Source organism: Chiloscyllium plagiosum, chromosome 10 (assembly GCF_004010195.1).
Source record: "Chiloscyllium plagiosum isolate BGI_BamShark_2017 chromosome 10, ASM401019v2, whole genome shotgun sequence".
Classification (NCBI taxonomy): Eukaryota; Metazoa; Chordata; class Chondrichthyes; order Orectolobiformes; family Hemiscylliidae; genus Chiloscyllium; species Chiloscyllium plagiosum.
Genome location: NC_057719.1, coordinates 14,352,660 through 14,366,234, shown reverse-complemented (window position 1 = coordinate 14,366,234; position 13,575 = coordinate 14,352,660). Strand labels below are relative to the sequence as shown.

Sequence of the window (13,575 nt, the reverse complement as noted above, 5' to 3'; positions counted from 1 at the left end):
ATGAAGGTTGGGTGTGGTGATGATAGGTGGGAGGGGAGGGTGGAGTGGATAGGTGGAAAGGAAGATGGACAGGTAGGACAGGTCACCAGGGTGGTGCCGAGTTGGAGGGTTGGATCTGGGATAAGGTGGGGGGGAAGGGAAGTAGGAAACTGGTAAATTCAACATTGATTCCGTGTGGTTGGAGGGTCCCAAAGGTGGAAGATAAGGCATTCTTCCTTCAGGCGTCTGGTGACTTGCATGTCATTGGCAGAGTGGGAGGGGGAGTTGAAGTGTTCGGCCATAGGATGGTGGGTTGATTGGTGCACGTGTCCCGGAGATGTTCTCTGAAACATCGACTCTTCTGCTCCTCAGATGCTGCCTGACCAACTGTGCTTTTCCAGCACCACATTGTTTGGCTCTAATCTCCAGCATCTGCAGTCCTCACTTTCTCCTGGGTTGGAAGGATTGTTATTCTGACATTTTTGTTTCCTTATTTTTCCAATGTATTATTATGATCTGTAATGCTAGACCTCTTATTTCTCTATTTTTCTAATTTTTTTCCCCTAAAAGTTTGTAGTGAAGAATCAAGAATACCTTTGTACCTAAGATGGTGCCATAAGTGGTAACTTATAACGTTTCCACTGTACTCAAGTGACAATAATGCTAGTTTTAATTTTATTAACAGGGTAGGAGAAGGGGAATGTCATTAATGAACTTCATTTACATTTGCCCACTTCTGCCAGGAATTCCATGTCAGCTCCTGCGGGACATGGGCTTTAGCAGGGGCATGTTTTCCCACTGCCTGGAAACTGAAATATGCCCACTGCCATGTAACCCCAACTGACTCAGTTCCCACCATTTTAGACTGGCCTAATTTCTGTTCTTGGACTTGTGCTGCATTATAATTCATCATCCCTCAGTTTATAACTCAGAAATTGAACCTTATCTCACACTTTACATGAGATCATTGTGTAATAATCGAAAATTAGATTATTGGCATCTGAGTATTTTCTTCCACAACCTGCAACCTTGAGTTTAATATTAGATTAGATTCTCCACAATATGGAAACAGGCCCTTTGACCCAACAAGCCCACACTGACCCTCCGCAGAGTAACCCACCCAGACCCTATGCATACCCCTGACTAATGCGCCTAACACTTGGGGCAATTTAGCATGGCCAATTCACCTGGCTGCACATCTTTGGATTATGGGAGGAAACTGGAACACCCGGAGGAAACCCACGCAGACACAGGGAGAATATGCAAACTCCACACAGACAGTTGCCTGAGACAGGAATCAAACCTGGGTCCTTGGCAATATGAGGCAACAGTGCTAACCACTGAGCCACCGTGACAGTAGGAATGTTAACATTCCCTTACTGACATTTGCTTTAGTATGATTAGTCTCTTCAAATGATGAATCAGGGAGCTCCATATTTCATTTGGGGTGCTTTTATTTAACCTACTTATCCAATCAACTTGTTCAGGGATGCTATTACCCTTCTCTGGAGCAGATGGAACTTGAACCCCCATCTCCTGATCCAGGGGGAGGGTCACTACCACTCTGCCACAAGAGGGCCCTCTTTGGGATACTTTTCAGGTGCGATAAGTCTCCAATAGGACAATATTAGAATAAAAGTACATCAAGCTTGGAGACTTCTAGGCTGCCTATTTTACATCTTCTGTCTTGTTTTCAGTTACATTACATGATTGTAATTGTACCAGTTTCCAGTTGGGTAGGTTTTGGGGTTAAAATACCTTATTTCAGAGAGACAATTAGTCTTTTGAACCATGAGCTGGATCCTTTTAGGTTCTAATTGCTCAATACTATGTGACAGGGTGAATTGTAAAATGGTAGAGAAAGAAAAGCTGGCAATTATTTATACAGCACAATTGACACCGTCAAGTGATTCACAGCAAACTCATTACTTGACCTGCAGTTTTATGACGGCTATAAATGAAATTGTGCATGCAAAAAATCTTTCTACAGTAAATTATTGATTTCTCCTCACCTTGTCTCATGGGGTGTACATAATTCCTTGTTTGTAAGCTAAAGGCCCGTTATTGGCCTTAGTTAAAGTTTATTTTGAACCACTTGTTAAGGTTTACAGGATCAGTGCTTGGTGCATGCTCTTTCATCTCATTTTAGTCTTCTTTGATAATCCTGACACCATTCCTTGCTGCCACCTTTCTTCCTTTCTGTGAATATTCTTATTGTAAAATTGATCAAAGTACTGTTAGAGAAGTGCTACTTCAAGAAAATTTCTAATATTTTCGAGGAAGGTGGTGTGTAATTTAAAAGAACAAAAGAGAACATATGCTTATGTACTTGCTCATGTGTCTCCAGAACATCACAAAGTTTTTAGAAACAAGTATTTTTGAAGTTTAGTCCGTATTGTTCTATGCACAAACAACACATTCTGGTTCATAATGTAAAACCACATCAATGAACAATGATATGGAACTGCATTTTAAAACAAGTCAACCTGCATTTGAAAAGAAACAAAAGTCATTTGGGTTTTGAAACTTTTCTGATTTCAAATCAGCAATGAATTGGGCTTGTTGGGTAAATGTTATTCAAAGGTAGGAGATGATTGAGCTCCTGAACTACCCTCCTGAGAGCAATGTGTTGATTTTGTTTTTTTGCAATTGGTTTTTCTTTTCAGCGGACAAAGCTGTTTCGGTAGAAAAAGGCACTTGTTTTAGATCGCTGTCCAGAAGGAACTGCTCGCTGCCTCTTTCTCAGCAGATCACGAAACAGATCTGCTGCTGTAGCCGAGTGGGCAAAGGATGGGGTAAAAACTGTGAAAAGTGCCCGCTGCCTGGCTCAGGTAATAATTTATTTCACGTGCTGCCTCACTGTTCTTTGTAAATCATTACATATGAAAGAGATGGATATTATTATAAAAAGCTACAAGTCAGAATTGAAGTAGCCTTTGCTAGTTATAGTTTATTCATATTTAAAATTCAATCATAGGATCCCCACAGTGTTGAAGCAGGCCATTCAGCCCACACCAACCCTCTGAAGGGCATCCCAACCAGACCTACACTCCTATTGCTGTAATTCTGCATTTCCCCTGGCAAAATACACCTAGCCTGCACATCCCTGGACACTATGTGCCATTTTGCATAGCCAACCTGTACATCTTTGGACTGTGGGAGGAAATCCACACAGACAGAGAGAGAACATGCAAATTCCACACACATACAGTTACCCAAGGCTGGAATTGAACCCAGGTCCCTGGCACTGTGAGGCAGTAGTGCTAACCACTGATATCAACAAGCAGATACAATGTGAGGCTTTTTAAAGCTATGTTACATAATATGATTAAGTTGTTGGTTTTCTTTTTCAAAGCGGGTAAGTTTTTAGTTGACAAAAATTTGATTTCAAAACATTTCCATTTATTGGCAGAATTTTGATATTACTAAAACTGCATGTCGAGGGGAAATTGTCTGGTTTGGCCTCCAACTTATAGAAGGGTGGTGGGAGGAGGTAAAAGTGAGGGTTCCCAACAGCGGGTTAAAGTTTTACCATTTAGTCCTCAGCTGTGCTGGGAACCCTGAGCAAAGACTATCCCCTGCACTTGACTGAGGTCTATGCATCTGCACCAAACAGCATAGGAGAACTGAAGTAACATGAGTCTAGTTTCTTTGGCTGAGGGGGTAAGACACACCAAGGCATGGTAATGCAAGGTAGGGATGATGTTAACATTCTTGGGAGTTATGGAGTAAATGAAGAGCCCGGTGGTGTGACCTTGTCCAGTCCATGAGCTGGGCCCGTGCAGCATTACAAATGCTGGCACAGCATTTAAGTGCAGAAGCATCCTGTAAGTGGGCCAGAGATATGCTGTTAGGGTTCTTAGAGTCTGGCACATATCGAATGCTGGTATCTTTGGACGTGGAGTGCATGTGGCCTGTGCCCAACGGATGTGCCCTGAGATATCAAGCTACAACAAGGAGACCCTTGGAGCATGCAGCGTGTTGAAGTTGACAGCTACCTGGTCTGGTTTCCATGTTCGAATTTGGTAAGATAGGAAGCTGGAAAGAAATTTTAAAAACTGTTTAATGACACTTTTAAATTTTTTTAGCAAAAACAAAATGAGGTGCATTGTGCATTAAAAAGCACGTGACAAGCTATAATCAACCTTCCCGCCTCAGGCGACTGACTGTGTGGAGTTTGCACGTTCTCCCCGTGTCTGCGTGGGTTTCCTCCGGGTGCTCCGGTTTCCTCCCACAGTCCAAAGATGTGCAGGTCAGGTGAATTGGCCATGCTAAATTGCCCGTAGTGTTAGGTAAGGGGTAAATGTAGGGGTATGGGTGGGTTGCGCTTTGGCAGGGCGGTGTGGACTTGTTGGGCCGAAGGGCCTATTTCCACACTGTAAGCAATCTAATCTTAATTGCTCTCTAGTGTGTAAAACTCACCATGTGCTCATCAAATGCCAAAATTTGGTGTAAGATACTCCCAAAATCAAGATAGACCTCTTCAGAGATCTCATCTGATTTTGACCCAGTTCCCCCCCATCGCCCACATCACCCAGGCCTCTATAGGAATCTACCTCATGTCTCCCTTTCCTACCATACAGAGTATAGAAATACAAATCAAACCTACGTCCACCCATCATTTCTCCACTTTCGAATCCAAGTTCCCAAATAATGATAAAATATTATAAATATCCCATCACAGCAACCCCCGGAGTGTTTTGGAGAAATGATATAAGTATGCATACTTGACACAGCTGCTAGGAACATTGTAACATTATGAATGACCAAGTTATTAACAAAATACCAAAGGGAAAATATGGATTACTGTGTATAAATCAGCAAGTGCTATCAAGCTGGATAGCTTGCAGCTGCTACTGGTACAATAGTGTGATCACAGATGTGAATGTTTAGTTTTATAATTCCAAAAACCATCTACTCTGGTATTGGAGGTTAATTTAACAACAGTATATTACATTGCTCTATCGTAACCACATAAGCCGATTTCTGATGTGTAAGTGAGTTCAACATGAAACAATTATAACAAGTGGTGCCTTACTCTGACACTAGAGGGAACAGTTTATAATAGTGACGAGGGAATCAAATAGGCTAGGTTTAATTATCTTTGTATTAAACATGTTTTTTTACTTAAAGTAATGTCTGTCAAACATTCATGTTTTCAACAAATTGACAGTGCAACACATGGACTCTTGCCTTAATAGTATTTTTACACGTAACGTCTTGTTTTATTTCAGCTGTCTTTGATGAAATCTGTCCAGCGGGTCATGGGTATCATTACTCTCGGTCTCACGTCCAGATTTCAGTGAGACCTGCTGAAGAACATGAATTAGCTCAGATTACCTCTGAACAATATCTTGACAGTCAGCAGAGCACCATCAAGGATTCCGATTTAACTTCAAAGGAAAAGGATGAATTTATTAGGTTAGAAGGATGTAAGTACTTTATTTTGCTTTAAATCCATTAATTTTGCAAGCTGTATTTAAGTTCTATGTGAGGACTTTGAATCTACCTTAGACTGACAGAATGAGAGTGCTCTCTGATACTGTCTGCCAACAATAAAGGTTTTTTGTGAGATTAGTTTTAGGTAATTTCAATCTAGTGTCCGTGGATTGAATTGCTTTCAGGCAAGCCCCATAATCAGAAATGCTACATTGAATAGCTGCCTTGCGAAGAGGTGAAAATACTTAACACATATTTCTGCAATTAAAAATAATCACAAAGTGGGGCAAGTGTAGATGGAGCTATAATAGATCATCTTCTAGAATGCTATTTGACATTAAGAATGCCTATTGTTACACTGATGGAAAGTATTTAACTCTCTACGACTACGTCCTTCATCTTAATATGTAACTGAGTTTGATCAATGTTAGGAGAAAGCAAGGACTGCAGATACTGGAGATCAGAGTCGAAGAGTGTGTTGCTGAGAAAGCACAGCAGGTCAGGCAGCATCCGAGGAGCCGGAGAATCGACATTTCGAGCATAAGCCCTTCATCAGGAATGAGGCTTGTGGCCCAAGGGGACTGAGAGATAAATGGGAGGGGGTGGGGCTGGGAGGAAGGTAGCTGGGAATACGATAGTTAGATGGAGGTGAGGGTGATAGTGATAGTTTGGAGAGAAGAGTGGAGCGGATAGATGGGAAGGAAGATGGATAGGTAGGACAGTTCAAGAGGGCAGTGTTGAGTTGAAGCGTTGGATCTGGAATAAGGTGGAAGGAGGGGAAATGAGGAAACTGGTGAAATCCACATTGATCCTGAGTGGTTGGAGGGTTCCAAGCCAGAAGATGAGGCATTCTTCCTCCAGACATCAGATGGTTAGGGTTTGGCAGTGGAGGAGTCCCAGGAGTGGGAGGAGTTAAAGTATTCTGCCACAGGGTGATGGGATTGTTGAGTGCGTGTGTCCCAGAGATCTTCTCTGAAACATTCCACAAGTTGGCTCAAGATACCCAAGATCCATGTTGTTCAAATATATATGTGGTAGAGAGAAGGTATTTAGAAGAAAAAAAATTGCAATTAACATTCTGCTACAAATAACAAAGGGTATTTTTGTCCAGAGTAATAAATCATTCAAAATTAGTTTTTAGTCATTTTGTTTTCTATTTACAGAGTTATGAGTGGCAGAGATAGGTAGATAGGACAAAGCATTTCTCTTTGGTGGTAAGATCAATGACTGGGGTGAGGGCATAGATTTAAGGTAAGGGGCAGAAAGTTTAGGGGATATGTAAAGGAAAACATTTTCATCCAGAGGATGGTGGAAGTCTGGAACTTACTCAGTGAGGGTCATAGAGGCAGAAACCCTCATAACATTTAGGTATTTATATGTGGACTTGTGATGCCAACACAAACAAGGCTGTGAGTCAACTGCTAGAAAATGGGATTAGAAGAGTCAGATGATTGTTTTTTTACTAGCAGAGATATGATGGGCCAAATGGCCTTTTTCTGTGCTGTAGATCTCTATGACTCTATAACATTTGTGACATTCCTTTACATCTTGTGGTAGATGAGAGTTCTGATGATAAGGTAGTTTGTGATAAGGATGGCAATACTCATGAGAGCATCAGCCGAAAATTTTCTTGAATTACTATAATAACCGAAGTTATATCTGATTGAGTAGTGCAATCCTAACCAACATAGCACATCCCATACGTAACCATCTCCAACCATCTAAGTCTTTTTCCAGCATTCCCTTACCTCTATAACTCAACTCTCACAAAAGCAATCCACTAACTCTGGCCACATCTTTGCAATCAAGAGCTATGTTTAATATGTTCATTGAGTAAAAGAAAATCTCTCAGCCATTTCATCTGCATGTCACACTTATAAATTATTAAAGATGCAAAGACAACAAGCAATAAGCAACAATGAAACCCTAGAATCTGGTGCTGACAGCAGACAGAAATTATTTAACGTTTCATAAATTAAGAATGAATTCAAAGTCTGCCTGAAATGATATGTCACAAGACACTAGGTTATAGTCCAACAGTGTAATTGAAATCACAAGCTTTCAGAGCACTGCCCCTTCATCAAATTAGATCTGTGGTCTAACTTCAGATACCTGCTTTATGCCCATATCCCTTAAATCTATTTCCCTGAATTTATTCTTAACAAAAAAAAATCTATCGCAGATTTATAACTGACAATTGACCAAGAATCAGTTGTCATTTGTGGAAATAAATGGGGGCAAATGAGGGGATGTGCCATTTGTATAAAAGACCTTCTACACTGAGAGAGGCCACCTGCCATAGGACTCATTTAGGCTTCAAAATTCCCATTGGAGAAGAGAAAGAAGACAGCAGAAGGATAATACAGGCATAAACAACATGTGGTCAGCAATGTCAGAGTGAACAGGAGAGTCTGTCTCAGAATGGAGATACTGGAGAAGAGGAAGCAGGGCAATGCAGCCTCTTTCATGTAGGAGTGGTTATCTTCAACAGAGAGTCTATGATCCAAGTCTCGGTGACATACAGAGTCCTCACTGTTCAAGCAGCTGTGCTTCTGAGAATGTGTCTGTCTAGAGATGCTCTCACGGATTAGTGTGCTGCACTGTTGTTTGGAGCGGAGCCTAATTGGAGTTGGTGAACAGCTGATATGTCACCATGGCAGCAATCTTCTGCATTTCTGGATCTCCTCTGCATCCACTGGATGTATGCAGAAAGTGAGGACTGCAAATGCTGGTGATCAGAATTGAAAAGTGTGGCGCTGGAAAAGCACAGCAGCTCAGCAAGCGTGCAAGGAGCATGATGAAGGATTTAGGCCCGTAACATCAATTCTCCTGCTTTTCAGATGCTGCCTGACCTGTTGTGCTTTTCCAGCGCCACACTGTTCGACTCCACTGGATGTATATATAGGATCTTGCAGTCTGCACTGCATCAACATATCGAGATAGTAACCAGTGCCTTTCCAAGAGAGCCTGACTGTACACTACTGTATCAATCCAGAGAGTCAAGCCCTGGTGTCCATTGGGCTTAGGCCCATTGTAGGCCACCCCCAGATGCAGGGTGTGATTGACAGTGTGCATGAAGCAGGCAAGGCATCAGTTTATCAATGAAAAGAGATCTTGCTTACCTAAGGTGTATGTTTCTTTTATTGGGAGCCTGTCATTACACCTAAGTACTTCAGTAATCTCAGTGCCAAGCTTCTCTGACCCTCACACATACCTTCAGCGATGGATATCTAGAAGAAGGAGCTACCCAGTGAGGACGTGTTTTGAGAAACCCTCCTCCAGATGCAGAGGAGAGGTATTAGACGTGCCACAGGACAACCACAATCACCATTGTGTAGATCATTGACTTGCTGAAGATGTAAAAATGAAGTTGAAATACTTTCAACTGTGTTCTCTGCTTCTCAGTGAGATCTAGCATGCAATATTCTCTCCCAAGCACCGATAAGATTTGATCAACCTTTTTGCTTAATGTTGTGGCTAGTTCATAGTTTTACCACCGAAAGCAAATAACACTCTGATTATGCCCTTTGTCGTTTTTCATTTCCACAGCAGTGAGGAGTGGAATATTAACAGCCTGAATCACTTAGCACTTCAAAGTTACACACAGCCTTTTTTAAAATTTTTCCTTTGCTTTCCTCCCCCTGGTAGATGGCTCTTTCTGGAGCTCTGAAAATTCACTCCATCTCAACAGCACTATTCTGCCATCATGTTTCATGCAATGTGTTTAACAGCTGCTACATTCTGAAGTGAAAGCGATTACAGCAGAGAGACAGAAGTCATGTATTTATAGCAAGTTAGTACACTAGACACTACATGTTGAAATCATAGCAAAAAAGAATTACCTTTATGCAGCCCCAATGGCTCTTCCATTCTTTTGCTGTCAACGCCCAGCCTCTGTCACACATTACACTTCGGCAGGTCTGCAGCAATGACACAGCCTTATCTCTTGCAACCTGCACTTTGGAGGAACCAAAGGGATTCACAAATATACTTACAATGAAGTGTCAGCTATGCCACTTGTATAGCCAAGTGAAGGCACACAGAGTAGCAAGAAATTAAAGACGATGTAGCACTAATACATTAGTCTTTTGTTAAATGGCACAATTAGGTTTAATACACACAAACATGCAAGTTAGGAGCAGAGGGAGGCCATTCAGCCCCTCTAGCCTGCTCTGCCATTCAATAAGGTCATGACTAATCCACACACCTGCCTACTCATGATAACCTTTCACTTTCTTGATTAAGCAAGAATCTATCTACCTTTGTTTTAAAATTATTCAAGGACGCTACATCCATCAAGAAGAGGAGTTCCAAAGCCTCTCAACCCTCTCCGAGAAAAAAAAACTCATCTCTGTTTTAAAGGTGTGACCCTTGATTTTTAAATAATGACCCCTTAGTTCCAGGTTCTTCCATCAGTGGAAATGTCCTTTCTGTAGCTATCCTGTCCAGATTGTTCAGAGCTGATATGTTTCAATCAACTCAGCTTTCACTCTTCAAAACTCCAGCCAATATGAACCAGCCTGTTCAACTTTGCTTCAAAAGATAACCCCCTATTCCAGGTAATAGTTAAGCAAATGTTTTGTGAACTGTCTCAAATGTATTTACATCCTTCTTTTAAGAAGGTGACTAATATTGTGCACAGTACTCTAGATGCAGTCTTTCCTAGCTACCTTTGTTACATGAGCAATTTATGAGGCCACAACATCTATCTCTTACTGCACTTCTGATTATAAACTTTTGAGGTCCCAGTACCAATCCCTATCACACATCACTCATTATGTTGTCTCACTGAAGAAGACCCATTTATTCCTGCTCTCTGTTTCCTGTTAGCCAGCCAATCTTCTATCCATGCCAATGTGTCACCCCCTCCACCATGACCTTTTATTTTCCATGATGTGGAGGCACTGGTGTTGGACTGGAGTGAACAAAGTTACAAGTCACCTGACGAAGGAACAGTGCTCCGATAGCTTGTGATTTTAAATAAATCTGTGTCGGGTGGCACACTGGCTCAGTGGTTAGCACTGCTGCCTCACAACACCAGGGACCTGGGTTCAATTCCAGCCTCAGGTGACTGTCTGCCTGTGTGGAGTTTGCACATTCTCTTTGTGTCTGTGTGGGTTTCCTTCAGGTGCTCTGGTTTCTTCCCACAATCCAAAGATGTGCAGGTCAGGTGAATTTGCCATGCTAAATTGCCCATAGTATTCAGGGATATGTAAGTTAGGTGCATTAGTCAGGGGACTGGATCTGGATGGGTTAGCCTTTGGAGGTTCAGTGTAGACTTGTTGGGCCAAATGGCCTGTTTCCACACTCTAGGGATTCTATGATAACCTGGTGTCATGTGACTTCTGATTTTATCCACCACAACGGCCTTTGACAAAACACATTATAAAGTGCCTTCTGGGAATCCAAGTACAATATGTCAACCACATCCCCTTTATCTACTACATGTTACCTCCTCAAAAAACTCCAATAGATTAGTCAAACATGATTTCCCTTTCACAAACTGCGTTAGCTGTGCCTGCTTACCTTTAACTTATCGGAGTACTCTGCTGTAATCTCTTTAGTAATAGCTTCTGATATTTTCCCTATGACAGATGTTCAACCAACTGGCCTGTAACTTTCCGTCTCCATCAGTTTTTGAATAAAGTAGTTACATTCAGTATATTCCAATCAGATTATCTAGATTGATTCTCGAGATGAGGGCTTTATCTTATGAAGAGATACTGAGCAATTTAGACCAATACTCTCTAGCACTTAGAAGAATGAGAACTCTAATTGAGGCATATAAGATATTAAAGAAGATTGACAAAGTAGATGTAGAGAGGATGTTTCCTCTTGTGAAGCAATCTAGAATAAGAAGTTATAATTTTAAGATAAGGGGTAGCAGATTTAAAACAGAGATGAAGAGGAATGACTTCTCTCAAAGGGTTGTGAATCTGTGGAGTTCACTCCCCCAGACAACATTGGACACCAGGACACTGATTATATTAAGAGAAGAGACAGACAGATTTTTAATTAATAATGGCAGGCAAGGAACTGGAGTTAAGGCCGAGATGAGATTAGCCACGATTATATTATATGGTGGAGCAGGCTTGAGAGGCTGAATTGCTCCTAGTTTTTATTTTGTTATATTCTAATGGAACCATCCTTGAATCAAGGATGTTTGAAACATTAAAACAATTGCATTGACTATCTCATCAGTCAGTTCTTTTGAGTTGGATGGTAGAAAGCATCCATACACCCGAGATCCGACAATGCTAGGATAGACGCCTCCATTCTCTATTATCTGTGTTTGAGAATGCACAGCATCTGGAAGCTCCACCACACAGTCCCTCAACTTATGATGCAACTGCAGCATTTGCTGATGACTCCATCCTCAGGCTCAACATCAACATGGTCTGTTGCCGTCCTCAAACTGATAGTGAACTGACCTGTGATGGGCTCCGTCTGCTGCTGGGCCCCATCTATGCTGTGCTCACCAGTTTGAATGCTTGAATCGGTGTGCAAACTGATACGTTTTGGGATTTACACCGTTGGAAGGTGTGGACGAGTGAAGCTGACTGCGCAGTCTCTAGGGATGCCATCTCTTCCTCCTGAAGTGGCCGGTTTCCCCTGGCATTAAGTGCAATATTATCAAAGGGACAGTGGCAATGTGGACACAACATAGATAGCTTCTTCCCAGCTACATATTCAAGAACAGTGTATTCCCTGCTGTTATCAGACTTTTGAACAGACCTCTCAAACTTTCATTCTGATCTGTCTCTGCACCTTGTCTGCAGCTGTAACATTGTATCTTCACTCTGTTCTGCTACCGTGCTGCACTTTGTTTGGTACAATCTGCCCGCCTAGCACAAAACAACATTTCTCATTTTATCTTGGTACAAGTGTCAACGGTAATTCGAACTCAAACACAAATAAAATTGGCTGATGGTTAAAAACAGAATAACGGTCGCTGGATATTTTTCAGGTCTGGATCAAGGTTAGGATTTAGAATGCACTGCCTGGAAACGTGGCAGCGGCACATTCAGTTGAGGCATTCAAGATAGTTGTTTGGATTGTAACGTGTGAAGGGAAATGGGGAAGAGGCAGGAGATTGGCATTAGATAAAAGAATTGGTATAGGCCCAATGGGCCAAATGGTCTCATTTTGCACCATAGCTATTCTGACATTCTGTGCTGTGCAACCTCAAGTTTAGTTCTTATTTTGCATTTTATTTGTTAAGAAGAGGGGAGTTGGTTTTAATTTAATTTTCCTCTTAGAGTTGTTTTGTGGGTTTCGTGGCTGTGAGTTGGCAGGTTTGTTTGTTTCCTTGCCTTTTATAATAGTATTTTAAAAACCCTTCCAGTAAAAAAAAATAGGGTTAGCAGTTCAGTGGATTTTAAAAATGATAAGAAAATTTGAGTTGTAGCCTAATGACAGGGGTCAAGGGACACACAGTGAGAGCCAGGAACATGTAGAATTCAGTCAGTTCTTGTAGGGGGCTGTGCCAGACAGTGACCGCTGCAACCTGAGCTTCAGCAATCGGGTTTGCTTTGAAGTTAAAACAATTGGTGAGTTTAGCTTACAGTTTGTTTTAGGTGTTTCAGGCAGAGATACCAATTTAAAAAAAACATCTTGTGTATGTGTAGAACCTCACTAGAAAGAATCTGAGTGCAGCTATGCAGGCCGTGTAGGAATGTCTGGTGTGGAAATAATTGCAACTCTTCACTTCTCGTGTTAGGTGTTTGTAACAATATTGCTGGGCAAGATGGAGTAGTGTGTATTTGAAACAATTTCTGATGCCTTAATGATTGTATTTCAACTGTCTGGTGTAATGTAGTGCATGCTTTTTCCTTTTTACCATGATTCTTGTGCATGTATTCAGTAACTAATTGTCATGGTTCACAAATAAAGCAAAGAGTCTACCAGAGCTGAAAATGTGTTGCTGGAAAAGTGCAGCAGGTCAGGCAGCATCCAAGGAGCAGGAGAATCGACGTTTTGGGCATGAGCCCTTCTTCAGGAATGAGGAAAGTGTGTCCAGCAGGCTAAGATAAAAGGTAGGGAGGAGGGACTTGGGGGAGGGGCGTTGGAAATCATTTCCCCTCCCCCCCCTCGAAATCAGCACCGCCTTCCTAACCTGCAATCTTCTTCCTGACCTCTCCGCCCCCACCCCCACTC

At 41.8% G+C, this 13,575-nt stretch overlaps 1 protein-coding gene across 1 annotated transcript in view; it reads left to right on the top strand.

The window, feature by feature from the left end:
- LOC122553394 (latent-transforming growth factor beta-binding protein 2-like) overlaps positions 1-13,575 on the top strand; it is a 366,328-nt gene that overhangs the window by 165,197 nt on the left and 187,556 nt on the right. Inside the window, exons 9-10 of the mRNA XM_043697103.1 lie at positions 2,646-2,810; positions 5,214-5,411. Coding sequence (XP_043553038.1) covers positions 2,646-2,810; positions 5,214-5,411 — 363 coding nt within the window. The remainder of the gene's footprint in view (positions 1-2,645; positions 2,811-5,213; positions 5,412-13,575) is intronic.